Genomic DNA, 24,078 nt, shown 5'->3' with positions numbered 1-24,078 from the left:
GCCCTTGCCTTCCCAATCCATTCCCATCACCACCCGCCACTTCCCCTCTTCCTCTTCCTCTTCCTTCTGCTTCCTCCTCCTTCCCCCTCCCTCTCCTCCTACAATACCCTTCCCTTCATTTACTCTCCCATTCCCTCCCTTTCCCTCATCTTCCCTTCTGTTCCTCTCCCCTCCTCCTCCCCTTCCACTCCCTTCCCATTCCTTCAGACCTCTTCCTTCCCCTTCCCTTCTCTCACCCTTCCCTTCCATGCACTTCCCTTCTGTTCCCTTCCCTCCCCATCCATTTCTCTTCCCCACCCTAATCCCCTCCCCACCACATGCAATCCCATCACCCTCCCCTTCCCCACTTCCTCTTCCACCCCTTTCCTTTCCCCTCTCCTTCTCCATCACCTTTCCTCTTTTCTCCATCCACCTTACCCTTCCCCTTCCCTATCCCTGACCTCCCCCCATATTTCACCCTTTGCCTTCCCATTCCCCTTCACCATCCCCTCCACTTCTTCCATTCCCTTCCCTTTCACGTCCCTACCCTTCCATTACCTTCCATTCCTTTCCCCTTCTTACCCACCTTCCTCTTTAACGTTCCCCTCCACCCCACCCCATCCCATCCCTGCCTTCACTTCCCACCCTTCCATTCCCTTCTTTTCCCCTTCCCATCTCTTCCACTCCCATCCCTTTCCTTCCCTTGCCCCACCCCTTCCGTATCCCCACCCTCTCTTATCCCTTTTCCCTTCCCCTCATCTTCACTCCCTTCTCTTCCCCTCTCCTTCCATTAATTTCCTTTCCCTCTTGTTCCCTTTGCTTACCTCCCAGTCAGCCACCTCCTCCCCTCCTCTTTGCTTTCCTTCCCCCATCCCCCATCCTTCCATTTCCTTCCCCTATTCCTCACCCTTTCTTTCTCCTTTCCCTTCCCCTTGTTATTTCACCTCCATTTCCCCTCCTGTCCCTTCGTTTGCCTCCTGTGCTCCCCTATCTCTATACCTCACCTTTTCCTTTCCTTCCATTCCCCATCCTTCACCCTTCCTCTTCCTCTTCCCATTCCCCTTCCCATTCCACTTCACCATCCCTTCCCTCTCACTCCCACTTCCTCTTCCTTTTCCCTTCCTACCCTTTCATTACCTTCCATTCCCTTGCCTTTCTCCTTAACCACTCCCCCTCCCCTCTCCCTACCTGTTCTCCTCCTCTTCTTCCCATCCCTAGCCTTCACACTTCCCTAAAACCTTCCCTTCCCCTCTCTGTCTCTTCTCATCCCCTCCCCTCCTCTCTTCTTCCCTCCACCCCACCCCACCCATTGTGTGTGTGGTTGTGTGTGTGGTTGTGGTTTTGTGTGTGGCTGTGTGTGTGTGTGGTTGTGGTTGTGTGGGTGTGGTTGAGTTTGTGGTTGTGTGTGTGTGTGTGTGGTTGTGTATGGTTGTGTGTGTGGTTGTGTATGGTTGTGGTTGTGTGGTTGTGGTTGTGTGTGTGTGGTTGGTTGTGTGTGTGGTTGTGTGTGTATCGTTGTGTGTGTGTGGTTGTTTGGTTGTGTGTGTGGTTGTGTGTGTGGTTGTGTGTGTTTGGTTGTGTGGTTGTGTGTGGGTGTGGTTGTGGTTGTGTGTGTGTGAGCGTACTGTAATCCATGCAAGTTGCGTGTTGGGAGCAATTAAATTAGGCTTGATACCAATGTGTATAGTTAGTAGGCATTGATGAGCAGAGTAAATACGTGGTTGTGCACGGACGAGACTACAAAGTTTGAGACCAATAAGTTTATTCATAAGACTAATAATAATAAGACTATTTTGATGCAACTAGAAAAAGTTTGCACACCATGGTAATTTACATTTGGATTCAAACGAAAGTGAAAGTGATCGGACGGAGGCAGAGGGGAAAGCACGGGAAACAAGCATTTGCAATGCAATAGGTCTTGCATTATTAAAGTTTGAGCTATTGGTGTTGCATTATTTAGCAATGCCAATAGCTCAAACTTTAGTAATGCGAGACCTATTGCATTGCAAATGCTTGTTATAAATGGCTACCAAACTATATGTAAGCATGCTACACCATCTAGAAAGGCCCGTGCAAAAGGTGGCTTAGCAGCCGCAATTCCAGTATCCTCTCCCCTCACTCTAAAAAAATCATATATCACGTCACAATTTTGTCAATTATTTTATTTTAAAGTTGAGGGGAAAGAGTCCATTGTTGTAATTAATTTCTATAATAACATTTTTGACAATACATGATCTAAGGTAATAAATTCTCTAGAAGAGGATTTGGATGGTTTCCTAAAAGGGATGGGTGGTGATAAAATGCTTATCTGGGCTGGTGACTTTAATATTGAAAAATGTGAAGCTATAGCAGGAGAACAATGTGGCTATCTTGATTATTATGGAGACCGAATCTCCCATTTTTCCTATGACATTTATGGTGAAGCCATTAATTTTGCTATTCATAAATGTAATTTAGTAATTATGGAATTAAATGATTGTGATGGACAGTCACCCATCCAGACATTTGTAGGTGCTAGATCGTCTTCTACTATTGACCATTTTATTGTCTCAGAACAATGTAGGGATCTAGTGGAATCCTTTACAGTTTGTGCAACCCTATTTAGTGATCATCACTATTTAACACTGACTTTGACGCTTAATATGTCTCGGACTAAAAGAGGGAAGGCTGCTGATATTAACATCGAGACCCAAGGTCACAACGGAGTCTCTATAAAATGGTCAGGTGTAAACCTTTCTTTGTTTATGGATAATCTAATTGGGAAAAAACAGCATGATATTGATACCTGCCTAGATAGTTCTTCTATTAATTCGGATATTATTGACGCCTTTTCTAATATTATTATTGAAATAGCGGACAATTTCAAAATAAAACAAAAGAATAAAGTGCATAACCAAGAACCTAGATGGTTTAACCAGGAATGTTCAAGGTTAAATAAGGAATTAAAAATCACCTTAAATACAAGATCCAGGAACAATTCTGAAATAAGTAACCTAAGAAGAAAGTATAAAACTGCTCTGAACCTTAGGAAAACTGAGATCCGAGAAGAGGCCTGGGACAAATTAATACAAGCGGCAACAACTCATGATACAACCCTATTTTGTTAAACCATTAACTATCCTTTTTTCAGAGATATTTCAGTGATAACGACAGATGTTTTAGTTCCATTAGAGGAATGGATAACACATTTTGAGGGTATTTTTTACTCAGGAGGTGCCATAGTTATGCAAAAGGAAAAAGTAACTTTATTACAGTTGAGCCTGTTGGGCTACCACGGCTAACCCTAGAAGAAATTAAAGGGGCACTTAATAAAAGTGCTAGTGGTAAAGCCGCCGGACCCGATGGAGTCCCAATCAATGTCTTTAAGTATGATATTGAATTTTGGTCACCTATTCTACTAAACTTCTTTAACGCAACCTTTGATGGAATGCTACCTACATCCTGGGTTGAAAGTATAATAGTTACCATATTCAAAAAAGGGGACATAAGGAATGCTAAGTGCTATCGTCCCATATCTCTCCTTGACTCTACCTCCAAATTGACGGGGAGAGTCTTGCTGTGAAGATTAGAAAACAGGGCCTCTGAGAATAACATACTATCAGAGGCCCAGTATGGCTTTAGGAGAGGTATTGGGACGATAGAACAATGTGTAAACTTGGATCTTTTGGTGGGAAAATATACCCTAGCAAAGGGAGGGTCCTTACACCTTTGCTTTGTTGATCTCACCAGTGCCTTTGACCTGGTAAACCATGATAAACTGTGGCAAACACTGGTTGAGCTAGGCGCCCCCAAAAATATTGTTATTTGCGTGTCCCAGATTTATATCTTTTTACTATCCAGAGTTCAGTTTGGTATAAAGGGAGAGTGCATGCCGGACTTTAGGGTAACTCGGGGGATAAGACAGGGGTGTGCCTTAGCGCCCCTTTTATTTTCATTATATATAAATAATGTTGACCCTTTTTTGCAGAACCTAAAGACCGATGGCCCAAAGGTAGGTGCTTGTCCCACCCCAGTACTCCTTTATGCGGACAATGCCGTCCTTACTTCATAGACGACAAATGGTCTGCAATGTTTGATAAAAAAAATTGCACTTTCATGACTGAAAAGAATTTAAAGTTGAACCTAACAAAAACTTTTGTCATGAACTGTGGTAAAAACAGAACAAGGATTAAAAAGCATTATGTGGGCGGCACTGTAATTGATAGAGTCTCAAGTTTTATGTATCTGGGCTTACTGTTTAACCCCTTCGACGCGCATGACAAAGCCAGCTCGTCATGGGCGTTACCTGCGCTACGCGCATGACGAGCTGACTTTGTCACGTAACGCGCGATTTTCAAAATCTCAGCGCGCAGCGGGAAAACCCGCTAGCGCGCATGCGGTTAACGGAAATGGTATATGGGGTTCGCATATTAATCTATCAAATTTAAAATTGAGACGAACAATAGAGGGTATATTTAGATTTTCTACAAAAATAGGAAATAAACCCATAAGGGAAAAGCTCACCCTATATAGCAGCAAATCAATCACAACTGCATGCTATGGTGCAGCTCTATGGGGAAGAGCTAATATTGTAACCCTCCAACTACAAGAGAACAAGTTTTTAAAACGCTTGCTAGCAGTTCAAAGTTCTACATCTAATTGTTTAGTCCACAGAGAATTGTCTGTCCCCTATTTTAGCGATTTTATAAGAACACCTGGCCTTACTCTATGGCATGGGATATGTACGAGAGAAGAAGCAAGGTTTACTAAGAATATAATACTTGATTGTTTGGCTCTAGATAATAGCAGAAAAATACTGTGGCTTGAATATATTCAAACTTTACTAAAAAACTGTGATTTAACCCTAGAGCGTAAAGAACCGATGTCTATTATAGTAAAAAAGAGTTCAAAACAAGGCTTATTACCGCCATTGATTTGGTAAGGGATGGTGAATCAAGTACGAAACAAAGTATTATCTCTTACTATGAGCGCCCACTTTTTATGGGCATACAACCCTATCTCATTAAAGTAAGTAACACCCAACATAGGTTGTTTTTAACAAGATTAAGACTCAGTACCCTACACTATCTAGATGCATTCCCTAAGTCCAGGAAAAGGTATCATATTTTACCAAATTGCCCATGTGATGGAAAATCTCCTCAATCCACGCTGCATTTTTTATTATTTTGTCATTTGTATAGGGACATTCGTAAACTTGTTTAGAAACCGCTCTTTTCAGCAAATAAATGTTATGATTATAAATAAGTTTTAATTTTATCTGTAGCTTGGAGAAGGATAAAATCATGAATGCTGCTTACAATTTTATACAAATGTCGATTAAGAGAAGAAAGACCTACTCCTATTTAGAGGCTTTAATTTATGAACATTATGATGATTGAAGTTGGAGTCATAACGCCCTTTATCCCAAATGTATGATATATGGAATTCAACGTACTATACGCACCTTCGAGATGTTTTTTAAGATTATTGATTTTAATAGATTTTAATGAACCTTTACTATATTGATTTCCTTGGATTCTTAATTAAAAATGGACTGTATTTTTGTAAATAATTGTGAGGATGTGCAAATAATATGTCTTTTTATTATTGTTATTAGAATGCTTTTATGGTCATATATAAGCTTTTTTGATTTGATTTGACCTAGGGAGTGTCGTGGCTTTCTTCAGGATATATAGTCATAGTATTTAGATGGTCAAGCCATCAATAAGGACAATGTGCTGGTTTGGGAGTGCTCATTGACAGAATTAATGTCAGCTGAAGAGATAGACTTGGTTATTAGGGGAAACATGGATTCTATAGTACAAACATCTCCTTTGTTTTAATGTTCTACAAAGGACCCTGGATCAACTTTTAAGTACTAACATTATCACAAAACCATCAAGTTTAGCATAGTGTTCAGAAGGACAGCAACAGGCCTTGAACATCCAAAAAACAGGAAACCAGCACTGAACAAGCAGTTCGAGAAAGTCTTAGTTGTTTACATTGATCACCTTCTTTCATTTGTTTTTAGCTACACTTCTTCTATCCATTGTTTACAAAATGATGTTTTTAAATTGAAATCTTTTTTATTAGCTCTCACTGGGGTGAGTATCTCGGTACTGGCTAAGACACAGATATGATTGGATGTAAACAAGAGACCGTCTTTTTATGTTTTGTGTTTGTTGTTCTCTTCTCTTTTTATTGTAACCTTCTCTTTCAGAAAATTTAATAAAACAGGAAATAGTTTTTATTATTTTCAAGACTAAGTGCCAAGGGGGGTGTGGCTAGCAGCCGTCGAGAATAGCCGCAGCCTATCCGAGCTCCTGCCTTCCTAGCATCTATCCTGCCCCATCCTGAGCCATCCACAATGAACAGTGGCACAGAAGTGAATGTGTCTTGATCCCGACTCCCCTGGGGAAAGTTTGACCCTCGGTGCAGGGGTAATGAGGCCCAATTTTGCCCACTCCGACTAGGGACCTGCCTTTCAGTGGCGGCTCCACGGAAGAGAACCGAGTAAGGGGAGTCCCGAGATGCGATGGGGATTGGAGCTGGGGGGCTCTGAGGTCGGTTGCAAGGTGCCCGAGGGTCCTCATAAAGTACTGCTGCCCGAAGGATAGGTGAGGGCTGAGGCCTCCTAGGTGAGTGTCGTCTGGCTGATAGGCCGCACCTACAGCCTGGTGGGCATGAAGGATTGAGGAATAGGGGAGTGCAGAGAAGGCCTGGGCGAGCTTTCTGGAGACTGTGCCAGTGCTTGGATTGACCTACAGGCATTGTGGACACGCCGGGGAGATCCGGCGGAGGAGAATTTGCAGGAAGATTGGGGAGACAGTGGTTAACAGGATTTGAGCTGGGGCCCCCATTGTGAGCATATCCCCTTGATGTGGCGGCAAATGAGGGCGGTGTGAGTCGTCTCGACTTGAAGGAGGTGGGCCCTGAAGACTTTCTCCCACTTGAAGGCGCTGGTGAGGGGACAATAGCTGGCATCACTGGAGGCGAGGAAATGGCGCAGAGAATGTTGCAGGTCTGAACTGCAGGGGCAGTGCCAGGACAATTTACCCTATTGCGGAACTTGAGGCTGGATTGGTGCTGAGGTAGCTGGAGTCTGGGGCTGCGTGGGCGCTCCACTGTCCGGATTCTATTGCTGGAAACAGAGGTTTAGATTGCTGACACCCCAGGGGACTGATGCATTTGAGTGGCCCGGCCTGTGAGTGGTGAAACCTCACGCAGAGGGTGAGGTAGAGGAGTGCGTCATATTGAAGAGCGTTGCAGCAGGTGGAGGACCCCAGCCGGCATAACCAGAGCTTGGGAGCAGCGGTGTGGAGGTGCCCTGAGCCCCCACATAGAGGACCGGGTGTTAAGGCGGAGGCATGGCGACGGGTGGGAGAGGTCCTAAGGCCACCGCCTAAAAACAGCTCACTAAATTTGCATGGGCCAAAACAGGAGAAAGAGGAGATTCGCCGCAATCGGAGAAGGACGGTGGGGCGCCTGCCACTAAACAGGGCCCGAAGCCCACTCTACATGACGTCATGGCGGCCATCAATGGGGTGCGGGCCTCGGTGGATTAGGTCACTGTGGAGGTCTCCCTGATTAGAGCGGATTTTCAGAAAATGGACGCAAAGGTCAAGGAGCTCAAGATAGTCACTAGTGCCCTACAAACGGATAAATCGGAACTCCAAACGCAAATGCTTGAAATGCAGAAGAAGCAGGAGAGGATGTCGCAGCAACTCGATGACTACGAAGGCCGTGCCCGCCGTAACAACATTCAAATTTTAGGGCTCCCGGAGCAGACGGAGGGGCCGGTGGCAGACCTCTATGTGGAAGATCTCATCACGAAGCACCTCAAACCTAAGACTCTGTCTAGCTATTTTTCTATTGAGAGGGCTCATAGGGTACAAGGGGGCAGACCAAAGCCAGGAGGGCCCCTGAGACCCCTTATTGCCAGGGTGTTCAACTACAGAGACAGAGATGGTATTCTGCAGACTGCGTGCTCCAGTCCACCCCTAAAGATATACAACTATGAGGATTTCACGGCCAAGGTTCAAGCCCAATGTCGCAGCTTTCTGGCGGTGAAGAGGAAACTACGAGATCGGGAAGTAAAGTACGCAATGATCTTTGTGGCGAGGCTGAGAGTGGAGTCGGACGACAAGTCGTGGTTTTTTGGCTCTCCGGAGGCAGTGTGGGAATGGATGGAAGGCTGGAGTACGGTGGGAAGCCAAAGACGAGACAGAGTGGACAGACCTGGTCAACACCGAGGGCTGCGGAAGGAGACAGGAGGAAGAAGGCCAGCTGAAGGAGAAGGGCTGACCGACCGGGGTGGCATGGAGGAAGAGCTCATGCCCACCTGAAAGCGCAAGTAGGGGGAGAGGGGAAAGGGGGGAGAGCGGAAAGGGGTGGAAATGCCCATCATGGAGGGCACGGGCAGGGGGACAAGGAGGGGGGCGGGAGTTGGGATTGGGGGGAGGGGGGTGTTTGAAGGTACAATGTTTAAATGTGCAGCTGGGACGTTTATTACTGGACAGAATGTTTACAATGCTCTCGCGGACCTCATTGATCTGTTTCATTGTTGCTCATTTTGTGATCTGGGATGGGGGGGCAGAGATAGGACACTTTCTGTACTGACGTGGAATGTCAACGGGATGGGGGACAAGATTAAGAGGGGGATAGTGCAACAATATTTGAAACACCATTCTCCTGATGTGGTATTGTTACAGGAGACGCCCTTGGTGGGGCAGAAGACGAAGGCCCTCACCAGATGGGGATATAAACTCTTGGTTCATGCTGATTACACTTCCGGGTCGAGGGGGACGGCAATTCTGGTAAAGAAGTCTGTACCTCTCATAGTTCGTAGAGTATGGGCGGATTTGGCAGGGAGATTTGCCGGAGTGGAGGCCCAATGGGATGGTAGAGACCGCAACGTAATTTCAGTCTATCTACCGCCTGCTATGGGTAAAATGGCTTTGGAAGACCTGGGTGGGAAGCTGACGGGTTTACAGGATGGTACATTGAATATGGGTGGCGGCTATAATATGACGTTAGATGACACAGTTGACCGCCAGCCACCGAGGTCAAAGGCGAAATCCAACACCCTGATGGCCGACTTTACGGAGGTGCTGGGACTGGTGGATGTGGGTCGGGCGCTCCAGCCCACAGACAGGCTGTTTACCTTTTTCTCTAACATGCACCAAAGCTTATCACGTTTTGATTACTTCCTCACACACCAATCAACGGTAGGAAATGATGTCAACTCCCGGGTTTTACCGAGGGGTATATCTGACCACTCCCCGGTCTGGGTGGTGTACACACACTGGGAAAGACAGGCATGCACCACCATCAATTTGAACCCATGGCTTTTGCACATACCGGACATTAGAGAGGAACTCCGTACACAAACGGAGAATAACTTTGCCGAAAATGTGGGTTTGCTCTTGTCGGCTCAGACAATATGGGAAGCGTGCAAGGTAGTTCTGAAAGGGCAGGCCCTATCTTTGAAGATGGGATATTTCGCTAAGAAACGCAAGCTTTTGGTGCAGGCGGAAACGCACCTTCTTGACCTGGAGCGGGAATATGCACAGAACCCCTTGCCTGATACTGTCCATAGGCTTCGGTTGAAGCAAGATGAGTATCGGATAAAAACCCGAGAACACATGTTGGCTAAGTATCGCCACACCCAGCACAGAATATATGAATTGGGGCACAGGGCGGGCAGGACACTGGCTTGGCTAGAGAGACGAGAACAAGGGTCGAGACGGGTGCATACATTGATAACGTCGGGAGGGGGCTCCGTGAAACATCTGCGGGACATAGCGGAGGAATTCGCTGCTCACCTAGAACATGTATATTTCCCCTCTACTCTCTACACGGAGGAGGAATCACGCCAGCTCCTTCGGGATAGTGACGCCCGACCCTCTCAGATGAAGAAATCGGTAAAGCTATAGGGCAGATTAAATCGGGGAAGGCAATGGGACCCAACGGTATCCCGGTTGAATTCCTGAAAGCCACTGCCTCTCGAACGATAGCGCATTTGAAAGCCATGTATGAGGAGAGCCTGAAAGTGGGACGGCTACCAGTGGATTAGAGGTTGGCCACTATAGTGGAGATTCACAAGCCAGACATGCCGGCAGATGTCTGTGGCTCCTATAGGCTGATTTCACTGATTAATGTTGAGGCGAAAGTCTTAGCGAAAGTCCTCACCAACCGGCTGGGGGAGGTTATTACAACATTAGTCCACCCGGAGCAGTCTGGCTTTATGCCTGACAGAAATACAGCCCTCAATCTAAGGCGCCTGCATAACGTGATGGCCCGTAGGAAGTACATCGAGGAGGATGCTGCGTTGTTGTCTCTTGATGTCTCTATGGCCTTTGACTCCATGGAATGGCCGTACATGTTTGAAGTTCTAGAGAGGGTGGGTCTGTGTCCCAAGTTTATAGCGTGGGTTAGGTTGCTGTATACAGATGTTCTGGGTCAAGTGCGTGTAAATGGTCATACTTCTAGGACATTTAGATTGCGACGAGGTACCAGACAGGGATGCCCTTTATCCACAATGTTATTCGCCCTTCTGTTGGCACCCCTTGCGGCGTGGTTACGCCGGGATGTTATGGTACAAGGGATGAGGTGGGCAGACGACGTAGAGGAGCACATATCTCCATATGAGGATGATATACTGCTGTACTTGGCTTCCCCATACAAATCAAGATCGGTGGTGCTCGTAATTTATATGAATTTCTGCAAATATTGAGGGTATGCGATTAACTGGCATAAGTCTGTGTTGTTTATGTTGCGGGGACAGGTCCCCCAGCTTCCGGCGGGCTGCTCCATAGTGATGGCGGAGGACGGGTTTAGATACTTGGGGGTTTATGTTACGTCGGACCCCAATCTGTTCTACAGCTCCAACTTGGCCCCTCCACTGGCTAGATTGCGAGCGGATGTGAAACATTGGCGGTCCCTCCCACTTTCACTGATTGCCCGGGCGGCGCTTTTTAAGATGCTGGCCCTTCCTCGCTTCTTGTATATCCTACAAAATTGCCCTTACAAAGTCCCGGACTCATAATTAAAAATGGTGGAAGGGGAGGTCCGTACGCTATTGTGGGATGGAAAGGCCCCAAGGGTGGCATTGAAGAAGTTGACAAAGAGTTGGTATGATGGGGGCATTGCGCTCCCCGACCTACAACTTACTATTGGGCAGCACAACTAGTGACCGTCAATAGGTGGATCTACCGTCCTCCGGAAGACAGCACAACTAGTGACCGTCAATAGGTGGATCTACCGTCCTCCGGAAGACCCTGCGTACGCTCTGGACTGATACCAAACTGACCGATCGGGATATCTAAGGGCCCTGTATGTTAGTGACAAGAAAAACAAGGGGAGGTTCTTTGGGACCACCCTGCATACGCTGGAGATTTGGCGCATAGTAAACTCTCGCCTGGCATGGGCTGGCATCCTTACTGAGGTTGCTCCGATCTGGTGTACGCAGAAACTGGCCATGTTGTGTTACCAGCCCAGCTTCGACAAGTGGGACCTTACAGGTATCTCTGCAATAAAAGATCTGGTAAAAAGGGGGCTATACTCACATTTGAGGAACTCCAACAACAATATCAACTGGCCCAGGGAGAAACGTACAGATACCTGCAGATTCGCCATGCTCTCCAGTCGGCCTTCCCGTCTTCTACAGACATACCAGACTCTTCACCGCTTGAAGACAGGCTGTTAGACGGGCCTTTGGACTCGAAAACAATCTCTCTCACATACAAGAAATTATGCAATAACCTTCCAGATTCCTTTCCGAGACTCAGGGAGAGATGGCAGATTGACCTGGGAATGATTAGCGATGAGGAGTGGCAGGAGGCCCTGATGTCCCCTCGGGAGGCAGCCATAACACTGAAATTTAGATTGATCCAACTTCGAATACTGCACCGCTTGTATATGATGGGACAGACCCTGGTGAAAATAGGTTCTAGATCTGATGATCTCTGCCTGAGGGGTTGTGGCCAGCAAGCCACATTTTAGCACACTCTGTGGAGCTGCCCGAGGTTGCGTGTCCTGTGGGAGGGGGCCTCGGAACACATGTGTAAGGCCTTACATAAGGAGATTGTCTTAACACCACAACTGGGGTTGCTGAATATTTGGGAGGCAACTGATCTGACGGAAGTGGAAAAACAGTTTACGACGCTGGGATACATGCTGGTTTATGAATATGCTACTTACCAGTATGCATCTGTTCTTGGCATGTAGGGCTGCTAACATTCATATCTTAGCATTAGATCGCCGCCTAGTGTTGGGCTCGGATGATCGCACATTGTTGTCCTGGAAGAGTCTTCGAAGTATCCTGAGATAGGTGGCTCCTCCCCTGGACTACAGTGCGCATGGGCATCGGCTCCATCCCCAGATTGTTTTTCGCCATTGTGGCAGAAGATGGAGTGAAAAGTGTAAAGGATGTCCATGCTAATGAATAAATACAATAGTATATCTGCAGCTGCGACAGGCACCGGGGAGGAGGGCGGGCGATATGAATGTTAGCAGCCCTACATGCCAAGAACAGATGCATACTGGTAAGTAGCATATTCAGTTCGAGGCATGTGGGCTGCTAAATTCATATCTTAGCATAGAATACATAGCAGTCCCTCCATCAGCGGCGGTTGCCCGTGCCAGCTGCAGAAACCTGAAAAAGTGTCTTCAGAACAGCCTGTCCTACAGCAGCTTGCTGCTTGGAATGCACATCAACACAGTAGTGTTTTGTAAAGGTATGTGGTGTAACCCACGTGGCTGCTCTGCAAATATCCTCTAAAGGAATGTTCCCTAGGAAAGCCATGGATGCCCCCAGTTTGCGTGTGGAGTGCGCTCTGGGGGGTATTGTTAAAGTGCGCTTGGCTTTTTGATAACATATCTGGATGCACTTAACAATCCATCTGGCTATCCCTGCTTTGGAAATCGGGTTGCCTTTGTGTTGTGGTGCGAAGGCAACAAAGAGTTGTTTTGTTTTTCTAAAGGGTTGTGTTCTGTCTATGTAGTACATCAACGCCCTCCGTACATCTAAGGTATGGAGCATTCTTTCCGCCACCGTTTGCGGGTTTTGAAAGAATGCCGGTAAGTCAATAGTTTGGTTTAGATGAAACTGTGACACCACCTTCGGAAGGAATTTGGGGTTAGTGCGTAGCACTACCCTATTTGGATGAATTTGAATGAATGGCTCTTGGATTGTGAGCGCCTGCAGCTCACTGACACGCCTCAGAGACGTAATAGCTACAAGGAAAGCTACTTTCCACGTAAGGAACTGGAGTTCACACGAGTGCAGTGGCTCAAATGGCGGTCCCATCAGTCTGGTGAGAACGACATTGAGGTTCCACACCGGAGCTGGCGGTGTTCTTGGGGGAATGACTCGTTTCAGACCTTCAAGGAAGGCTTTAATGGCGGGCACTCTGAAGACAGAGAGGTGCTGCCTGTTCTGGAGATAAGCCGCTATGGCGGATAGATGTATCCGAATGGAAGTGTACGCTAGATTGCACTTGTAAAGATGCAACAGATAGCAGATGATGTTGGGGATAGATGCATCTAGCGGGTTGATGTCATTGGCTGTACAGTAAATGACAAAACGCTTCCACTTTGCAGCATAGCATGCTCTAGTAGTTGGCTTCCTTGCCTCCTTGATGATGTTCATGCATTCCGGAGGTAGGTTAAGGTATCCAAACTCTAGGATTTCAGGAGCCAGATCGCCAGGTTGAGCTGTTGCGGATCTGGATGCTGAATTTCTCCATGGTTCTGCGTCAAAAGACTGGGCGTGAGACGCAGTCTTTGATGCGGCACCACTGAGAGTTCGAGGAACGTGGTGTACCAAGCCTGGCGCGCCCACGTTGGAGCAACTAGGATGAGAGTCATCTCGTGCTGCCTTAGCTTTCTTGCGACCAGCGGTATGAGAGGGGCTGGCGGAAAAGCGTACGCAAATTTGCCTGACCAGTTCATCCATATCGCATTCCCCTGCGACTGTGGGTGAGGGAACCTGGCGGCAAAGAGTTGGCATTTTGCGTTCTCTTTTGTGGCAAACAGGTCTATCTCCGGATGACCCCACTGCCGGAAGTACGGGTGGAGGACAGATGGGTGTAACTCCCACTCGTGCATTTGATGGCTGTACCTGCTGAGCAGATCCGCCATCTGATTGTCCTTTCCTGGGAGGTGTTCTGCCATGAGGAAAATGTTCCTCTGAATGGCCCACTTCCACATGCTCTGAGCCAGAAGAGACAGCTGTGGCGAGTGGGTGCCCCCCTGCTTTTGAATGTAGTACATCGCGGTCATGTTGTCCGTCCGGACTAGCACGACTTTGTTGCACAGATGTACAATGAAGGACTTGAGCGCCATGAAGATTGCCATCAGTTCCAGATAGTTGATGTGCATCTTCTGTTGCTGCGTCGTCCATAGTCCCTGCACTGTGTAAGTGAGCACATGAGCTCCCCATCCCTGGAGAGATGCGTCCGTTGTCAGGACAATCTGCGGCACAGGCTCTTGGAACAGTCGGCCCTTGCAAAGGTTGTGTGGAGTCCACCAATGCAGAGAGTCGTATGCCCGACTGGTAACCAACACTAGGTCTGTCAATTGCCCACGAGCCTGTGTCCACTGATTCGCTAAGCACTCCTGGAGCGGGCGCATATGTAGCCGTGCGTGAGGGACTATGAAGATGCAGGAGGCCATCATGCCTATCAACTGCATGAACACTCTCGCTGGAAGCGAGTGTTGTGGCCTGAACTTTTGGATCAGAGCCTGCATGCTGTCTATCCTGACTTGGTTTGGCTGAGCCATGGCCGTCAGGGTGTTGATCGTTGCACCTAGGAACTGCCGGACATGTGCCGGCTGAAGATGCGATTTTGGGTAGTTCAGGGAGAAACCCAGATCGTGAAGAAGGTGAATTGTGGCCGACATGTCTGCGGCGCACTGTTGCTCTGACTTGGCTTGCACGAGCCAGTCGTCTAGGTAGGGGTAGACATGGATGTTCTGCCTCCTGAGGTGCGCCGCTACTGTCGCCAGACACTTGGTGAACACCCTCGGGGCTGTTGTGACTCCGAAGGGTAGGACTTTGAACTGGTAGTGCCTGCCCTGAATAGTGAACCTGAGGTATTTCCTGTGTGACAGGTGTAGTGGAATGTGGAAATAAGCATCCTTGAGATCTAAGGTTGCTAAGAAGTCTCCCTGGTTTAGCAAGGGAAGAATCTGTTGCAGTGTAAGCATGTGGAAATGTTCTGATAGTTTGTACAGGTTGAGGGGACGTAGATCTAGAATGGGCCTGAGAGATCCGTCCTTCTTTGGAATAAGGAAGTACAGGGAATATACCCCCGTGCCTTCCTCTCCCACCGGCACGAGCTCGATTGCTCCCTTTTGCAGCATCACCACTACTTCCTGCTGCAATAAGAGCAAGTGCTCTGCGGACATAGGCCTTTGCCTTGGCGGGATGTTGGGTGGAGTGGACTTCAACTCTAGGCAATAACCATACTGGACTAGTTGTCGCACCCACCTGTCTGTGGTGATGTGTCTCCAGACGGGCATGAACTGCTGCAGTCTCCCCCCGACAGGTGTTAGGTGGTCGGGGGGCAGTGACAGAGAGTCACTGTTTGCTTGGAGTAGAGGAGCGGGAGCTGTTGTTTCCTCTGCCGCGACCTCTGTTGCTGTTATTTCTGTAACCTCCCTTGTTTTGTTTTGTGAACGAGGATTGTGCCCCACCTTTTGAGAACTGGGATTGTTGACCCATTTGTCCTCTGGTGACTCCACGCGCACCTGAGCGACGAAAATTGCTGCCACGAAACTGTTGTGACTGTAGGGCCCCCATAGACTTAGCAGTTTCTGTGTCTTTCTTTATTTTCTCTAGGGTGGTGTCAACATCCGGACCAAACAGACTATCAGGATTGACTGGCTGATTAAGAATTGTCGTCTGAATATCCGGTTTAAACCCTGAGATGCGGAGCCACGCTTGTCGTCTCAGCATAATGCTAGTGTTGATAGCTCTAGCAGCTGTGTCCGCAGCGTCAAGTGCACACTTGATGGCTGCGTTTGAGATTAGCTTTCCTTCCTCAATAAGCAGTTTGGTGCCCTCTTGGAACTGTGGAGGCAGGTGTTGTACAATCTGTTCTAGGGTGTCGTAGTGCGCCCTATCGTAACGCGCCAAGAGCGCCTGTGTATTGGCGATGCGCCAAAAGTTTGATGCCTGTGCAGCTACTCTTTTGCCCCCTGCCTCTAGCACTTTGGATTCCTTATCCGGGGGAGGAGCTTCACCCGTAGTCTGGGAGTTGGCACGTTTCCTGGCATTGGCGACCACAAGAGAGTCCAGTGGCAATTGTCCCCGAATGTATGCGGGGTCTGCAGGTGCAGGTCTGTACTTTTTTTCAATGCGAGGGTTGACCACTCTCGCTCTTGTAGGCTCCTTAAATATGTCCCCAGCATGCTTGAGGACTCCTTTAAGCATAGGCAGTGTCTTTACTGTCCTTTCAGAGACTGAAAAAGTGTCGAAAAGGAAGTCTTCCTCAACCGGGTCGGCATGCATGTCCACATCATGATTGGCTGCCGCCCTTTCGAGTAGTGCATGAAAACCCGCTGAATCCTCAGTCGGGGATGCCCGTGCATTGAAAAGCTGCGGGTCCTGCCCCGCACCTTGGGTGTTCTGGTCACCAGTGTCATCATATGAATCCGGTTGTGCATCAGGTTCATTGATTGGGAAATTGTACTGCTCGTCCTCATCATACCCCTCACCCGCAGAGTGTTCAGGGGAGGGAGTAGGGCTCCGTCTCGGAGGAGGCTGGGTTGGTTCCGTGAGGCCTGAGGCGTCAAGGGGCACCCTCTTCTTCTTTAGTGGGATGACATAGGGGTCCACTGGCTCCGAAGTGATTTTCCTCTTATAGAGGGTCAGTTTGCCTGTGTCAGCGTCGATGAAATGCTCTGAATCGTCCTCGGATTCGAGTACCCGACGTGGAAGTGGGCCAGTCGGTGAAGAAATCACCTGTTTCGGTGCCGATTTGGTTGAAAATGCTTTCGGCGCCTCCTTCGGCGGCAAAATAAAGAGAAGTTTCCCAGATGGCTTCGCTGGAGTGTCCTTTTGCGGCTGCGGCGACGGTATCGGAGCCGACGGGGCAAAGGCCTTCTCCCTGATTCTTTTCAGTGATTCGGCTATGGGGGACGCCTCACTCACAGTTTGTTTCGGCGCTGACGAGGATGGTCTGATCTTTCCCTCGGATCCGACGTCCTTGTGGGCCTTGTGCGCTTTGGACGCGGATCCTGTCTTTACCGCCTCCGATTCCTGTGTTCGGGGCGCAGACTTCTTTCCGTGTGCCTGTGTAGCCTCCTTGGCGCCGACTTTGGCGGGCTTGGACGGCGTCGTAGCCGCTGACCCGTGCCGACCATCTTTCTTGGAGGACCCCTCCTCTGGCGTCGGTTTCGATTTTGCAGCATCGGAATCGACGGACTTCTTCGACTTCTGCGGACCGGAGGTCGACGGAGTCGATGGGGTAGCGGGCACCGTCGTTTTCACCGGCACGGCAGCCATCTTAGGGACACTCGAGTCCTTAAGTTTCGGTTTCGTTTTCGGGTCGGCCATTTTAGGTGTTGCCGATCCCGATGGTTTCGGTTTCGAAACAGTCTGCTCAGCAAGTAAGTCCGTGGCCGGGCCCGAAGGCGGGGCTGTGGCTTGCGGCAACGGGTCTTGGGTAAGGCCGACAGGCGATCCCGTGTCCCGGTCGGTATCTTCGTAACCTTCGGGGCAGAGCTCGTCCCCCGAGCTGTCTGCCGCGGCCCCATAAATCTCATCGTCGTCTCCTACCTCGTCGACGTATTCAAGGCCTTGACCCGCGACTCCGTCGTCGTCTCCCGGATCCGCCTCGACCTCCGTCTCGGGTGGGGAGATTTGGAGATGATGACCCTGGTCCTCTTCGTCTTGGTCGCCGAAGATGTTCTCCGGATCCGGGGCCGCTTGTTTAGCTTCCATGCGCATCGCGCGCCGAAGCTTGAGAGTCTTCTTTGAGCGGAACTGTGCACACAACTTGCACTTGCCGTCGTCGTGGTCAGGCGAAAGGCATTTGTTACACACGGGGTGTAGATCGATGTGTGGGTACTTGGACCCACAGAGCGGGCAGTACTTAAACGGGCTCCGCTCCATGTCCGAAAAGTTTTGCAGTCGTGTCGCGATGAGAAGGCCTCAAAGTTCCGAGAGCGAAGAAAACTCCGCTTATTCCGGCTCCAAGAGACGGAAGACTCGAGACCGTGCGCAGACAATACCGACGCAAGAAAATCGAGGCCTTTTGGCCGCTAAAAGTTAGTTTTTCTTGGTTCCGACAGTAAGACGTCGAGACCACATCCGAACCCAATGGCGGAAAAAAACAATCTGGGGATGGAGCCGATGCCCATGCGCACTGTAGTCCAGGGGAGGAGCCACCTATCTCAGGATACTTCGAAGACTCTTCCAGGACAACAATGTGCGATCATCCGAGCCCAACACTAGGCGGCGATCTAATGCTAAGATATGAATTTAGCAGCCCACATGCCTCGAACATGGGAGATAGCGAGAGGGTGGGGGGGGAGCGTACATACCGAGCGTCCATATGTGGGCGAAAGAGTTTGACAGATGCATGCTGGCGGAAACTGAAGTATTCGTGGCGAGGGAGTGCCCCAGAAAATGGGACCGGAAATGGTCGAACTGGAATAAATATCGAGGAGACCCTGTGGCATTCCCACCGGTGGAATTGGAAATGTATAAACATACAGAAAGTGCAGAGACTATGTAATGTTTACATGCTGTTTGCTAACTGTCCGGATTTGGAAATTTGTGTACGCTGGAACTACTGTCCTTTTATGCACATGATTTCTTGTAACTAATAAAAACATTTAAACAAAAAAAAGAATAAGTGCCAACATGTGTCTCTCACTTTCCTTAGGAACCGGGCTTCTAGATATTTAGTGAATAACTCCAGTATTCACTAGTAGCAGTGAGTGAAGCAGTTTATTGCTCAAAGTACAGAGCACCCTGCAACAACAGAACTTAGCAACAACTGCCCCTTCAGAAACCCACTCCACAAGTAGGCAAAGAAGCTGAAACATAATAAACAACAACTAGAACCAAAGAGTACATTAGCAACATAATTGAACATTTTCTTTGACCACGCAAAAAATGTTTTACTAGTGAAGTGAAGAATGTTGAAATACAAATCCTCCGCAAGACTTGAAAAAGATGCAACGCCTTGCCTGATAATTTTTCAGGGTAGTCTTGTGTTTTGCTGTGACTGAACTTGATAATCTGCAAGTCCACTGAAAATGCTCGATGTTTTTGCTTTGTTGTTTGTCAGCACAGCAAAGATCTCCTGACTGGTGAACACCCAAAGTGTACCTCCATGTTTTGAGCGAGGGTTGCTGCCGCACCATAGTCCGAGGAGATGAAACTGGTGGCAATGTGGTTCTAGTTTAGGTGTACATGCCTGAGGGGAGATTATCTATTTATTCACTCTTCCCTGTAAAAATATTTGCTCAGGAGTGGTTCTCGCCTAACCTCATGTGGGGGACATGTGTGAGTGGCATGTGTGCTGTGCAAATAATCCATTGTTTTACAGTAACATGATTGAACAATGCTGTCCACTGGGGCACCTTGATCATGGACACACACAATGGTGTCTCTTTGCAGGTTGTCTTTGTTCTAGATGACCATGGCTACCTGCATGTCTCTGTTATTTAGGATCCTCTCCCTGTTGGTTCAGGGTGGATAGGGTTTGGGTCCCTTTCCTTTGGTACAGAACATGTTTCCACTGTGCTGGAAGAATTAATTCCTTCTCATATTTATGTGTTTCTGGCTGTAGCCCTCTCACAATGGCCTACTGCAGAACTTCGAGGGCCATCCCACATCCACACATAGATTAGATTCAACATGTTTTACCTTGGACTCCCTGCTTTGGAAGTCTGCGAAACTGGAATAACAAAAATGAAGGAGCCCTTCCTCAGGATTTCTTGAGGTGATATTACTTTGAAAAAGCTTTGTTTGTCTTGAATTTCCAGTCTGTGCGCCTACAATCCCTATGAGAGAGCCAAGCATATCAAAGCAATGGTGCTTCACTATAATCTTTGTCTGGCATGTCTGTCCCAATCATTGTTTGTAAATAATGGAGTAAAAGACCTGACATACCTCGAGTCAAACAAGATACAGCATCATATTATAACAATAGCCATAGGGCCAATGTTAAGGGAAATCTAGCACCTAAGGTACAAACGTTCTAAAAACCTTTGGAGCCATAGCTCGGCTACAGAAGGTCCTAGCACCTTCTTGTTTGCTTTGTGCATCATATTTTCAACTGCTCTTTTTACTTACTTGTAAATAGAAGACTTAATCCAGTAAAATGATAGGGCACTACATGTACATTTAGGTTTATTGAGTGTAAATTACTAGGCCATGCTATGTCAGAGTACCTAACCCCTTCCACCTCTTAAAGTAACCGTTAAGAAGTCAACTTCACGCATTTGCTTATTCATTCATTTACTTTGATGGTTTTGTAATGGATCGCACATGGCCCCAAAGGGCATTACAGCTCCCCTAAGAGTTCTTTGATCCAATTTTTAAGAGCTTACAAGATGCACTACGAGTTAGTCAGATGTTTAAGTGTAGTAATTTGAACATTCAGTTACCGAGGGATGGTATTGGCAACATCGTAACTGCTGGTTAAGCTACGTTTCAGGGGTCAAGAGGAAAGACAACTTTATGATGCAGTATAGTAGTAACATCTATGAAGACACAACTTAGGGAGTTCCACTGATGGGGGGGTCACAGGGTATTGATGTTGGCTGCATTCTAAGGAGCTTTGCTATTAGAGGCACATCCTATTTATCTGTCGGGTCAGATTAGTTAGCTCTTTCAGTGGAATGCCTGTGATCTGAAATGGTAATTTGAAGTCCATTTCATTGTTGGTAGGTACTTAAGTATCTGTCAGAGATGAAGTGTGATGTCAAGGAGTTATTTATTGGATGGTCCTTAACTTATCCTACATTCTTGGACCTCATCACACAGAGGATAGTGCCTGCGCAGTTGTTTTTGGGGGAATGGGGTGAAACGTGGGTAACTGTTTTTAATGTACCTGTTTGGCAATCCATGCTGAGTGTGGATGAGGCATTCAGACGCACTATGTTAAACTGAAGCTCCTGCCCAGGATGCCCGGTCCGGCTGGCACCAATGCAGATCTGTGGGTAGTCCTCACCATCCACCACCAGCAGCTCAAAAAGGGCCAGAGGCACAGGCAAAGTGATAGGAAAATGCTGGAACACAAAGAAGACTGGTTACAACTGCAGACTATAAGCAAGACACACAAAGCAACTTCCAGGGTACTCTTCCTGTCTAAAGTGTTGAGTCAGAATTGGAAGACTGCAGCAGTGGGAGCTTCTTTGAGCACTGCTTGGCCAGTGCAATAGTACATAAATGGGGCACAGTGAGTGATGTAGGACTTAGACATGGCAAGCTCTGTGCAGCACCACCCTGTCAGGGATAGAAGCCCACCCACACAAGCAAACTAGCCATCCTATATGCACTGCTCAGTCACTTCTGCAGGAACTGAGTGGTGTGTGCTTTCTCTACCAGTAGTCCATCAGTGCTGTAGAACCTCATCATTATCGATGAGAGGCGTCCAAAGAGGTCAAGCAGTGTCTGTCCCATGATAGGTTGTTGAACTATAGCGATGGACTATGAAAATATGGTGACCGTCTCCCTTCGGTCCTTGGACAGCGTTTTCAGTGCTGGACTTTTGTGTGATAGCTTATGCAGTCTGGATGTTGTAATCTTGTTTTGCATCCACTGCATTAGTTACAACGCATAAGAAAACATTGATTTGTAAGTAAAATGTTTAGGACTATAGATAGTGGCCATAATGACCTGGAGCGAGTGGTGACACCATATATAAATCAGATTCGCTGTATACAAATGCATCTTGCTGGAGTTATATTGAAAATCTAGTTTGGAAGCAGCTCTGCCAAGCTGAGGATGAGCCAGAGCAAGTGGGGTTTGGTCAAAAGCTCCATTTGTAACTACATTACATTTCACAGAAGGAGTTGCGGTTTTTTCGCATAGATTGTTGTAGGAAATAATCTGCAAATGATGCATGCTTCTGCATATTAATCAAGTGACCACAGTAAAAATAATATCATTGGCAAAGCCAATAGGTCTCGACTATACAAGAGCTATTAGCTTTTCCAATGTGTTGTAGCCATGATGTATACCAGCGAGGCTGCTGTTCAGCATGGCTAAAAGTTAGTGGCGTAGAGGATACTGGTGTGGAGTGTCGTAGGGTGAAATGGAGGAGAGTGGAGTGGCAGAGAGTGTTGTGTATTGGAGTGGCATAGAGTGGAGTTGTGTAAAGTGGCATTAACTGGTGTGGTATAGAGTAGAGTGGACTCATGTGGAGTGCAGTGGCATTGAATTCAGCGGTGTACAATAAAGCATCGTAGAATGCAGTGGCATAGATTAGAGTGGTGCATAGTAGGGTGCAATGGTACAGAGTGCAGTGGCATAGAGTGCAGTAGAGTGGTGGAGAGGGGAGTGGCGTAGAGTAGCGTGATGCAGAGGGCAGTGGTGCAAAGTACAGTCGAGTGGCATAGAGTGAAGAGTAAAGTTGGGTGGTGTAGTATAGAGTAAAGTGCATGGTGTGGAGTGGTGCAGAGTAGAGTGGAGTGGCGTAGACTGGAGTACGCATGGTGTGGTAGCACATTGGAATTACAGGCAACACATTTTCAAATGAAACTACCTTTACATTTGCACAGCCATACAGTTTTACTAATAAAACTATACAGTACACAGACAAAAATGTGTGGAAATTGCATCACTTAGTGTAATGATTTGTTTTGATCATAAAGTATTTCTTCCAACACAGTTCTGAAATAATTAAAAAAAATAACTTAAGGTGTGTTCCTAATTCGGATAGATTCTGAAATACTTACACAGTTCATTTAAATGTTGTTGTGTGCTAAAAAAAAAACGATTTCCTAACCCAAGTATCCATAGCAAAATTGGCACATAAATCCTCTCACTTTAAAGTCAGAGAAAGAAAAGTAAACAAGCGTCCTCGGAAGACAATGCTTTACATTTTACCTCAAATCTTTGAATGCACAGAAAATGTGACGAGATAAGAACAAGATTGACAGAAACGGGGCACTAAAAAGGATACTGTCAATAAGGTTTGGGCAAGAGAAGGTACAAACTCAAGCTGGACAGACTAAAACAAAGCCAGCAAATGGAAAGCAATAAAATGTGCGTTATAAACCTCAAAGCCAATAGCAAGCAATGGGTAGAATGCATTACTAGGTCAACTTTCTGAATGTCCCTAAGATGTCTTAGCAACCAGACAACTGTGCTGTCTGGTAGGCTGCTACCTAAAAGTATAAAGCCTACTTTGTAAGGGGAGTTAAAATAAAGTATACGTAGTGCAGTGATGGTGGAGTGATATGTGAACAGGTTAAAAGCTATCCAGTAGTCCCAGTGCCCACAGGGGGTTTTAACCTGTTCACGTATCACTCCACCATCACTGCACTCTCAGTAATATACCAGCTCCGCTGTAACACAGGCGTTGAAGCACACCCGGGACACACTCTGTGTCACTCGGTGGGCCCGATGATGAAGCATGCCACCAACTAGGTTGGTGGGTGGGGGCTTCATGAAGGAGCACACTCTGTTCTCCGATACATACTTTTCTGAGTCATATATTAATTCTTAATAGACCAGTCCATTTTTGATTCCATATAATCTCCTTGGGGATAAGGACTGGCTACCCAGTGCTCTCTCTCTCCTTGTAATCGATTGAATTAAAATAAAGCACATGCTCTCAGCAAAGTAAGATTATTGCTACAAACCCACAGCAGAATGGGCTCTTCCTCCCACAGATCTTCGCTCGCTTTCATACCTTCCCCATGCCATACCTACCCTCACACATATTTTATCTCTGCCAAGTTCCAGCCTGGTATTTACCTTAAGCAGCATAAACTTCTGCAGCGGTTCATACCATTGTAGGAGGGCTGTGCTTCCGGGGAGGGCCGCACAGAGGAATGTGCTTCCAGAATAAGGGTTCCTCACTAAAAAAAGAAAAGAGGAAGTCAAAAGGGGAAGGGAAAGTTTTCCAGTTACACTAGGTTTGAAGAATT

At 47.4% G+C, this 24,078-nt stretch overlaps 1 protein-coding gene across 2 annotated transcripts in view; it reads right to left on the bottom strand.

The window, feature by feature from the left end:
- The window catches only part of MAP4K2 (mitogen-activated protein kinase kinase kinase kinase 2), a 365,575-nt gene that overhangs the window by 40,169 nt on the left and 301,328 nt on the right, over positions 1-24,078 (bottom strand). For both annotated transcript variants that reach the window (XM_078660469.1, XM_078660470.1), the window contains 2 exons: positions 23,906-24,009; positions 21,033-21,210 (listed from right to left, as the gene is read on the bottom strand). In XM_078660469.1, coding sequence (XP_078516595.1) covers positions 21,033-21,210; positions 23,906-24,009 — 282 coding nt within the window. The remainder of the gene's footprint in view (positions 1-21,032; positions 21,211-23,905; positions 24,010-24,078) is intronic.

Source organism: Lissotriton helveticus, chromosome 9 (assembly GCF_964261635.1).
Source record: "Lissotriton helveticus chromosome 9, aLisHel1.1, whole genome shotgun sequence".
Taxonomy (NCBI): Eukaryota; Metazoa; Chordata; class Amphibia; order Caudata; family Salamandridae; genus Lissotriton; species Lissotriton helveticus.
This window is presented reverse-complemented; position numbering and strand designations above follow the sequence as displayed.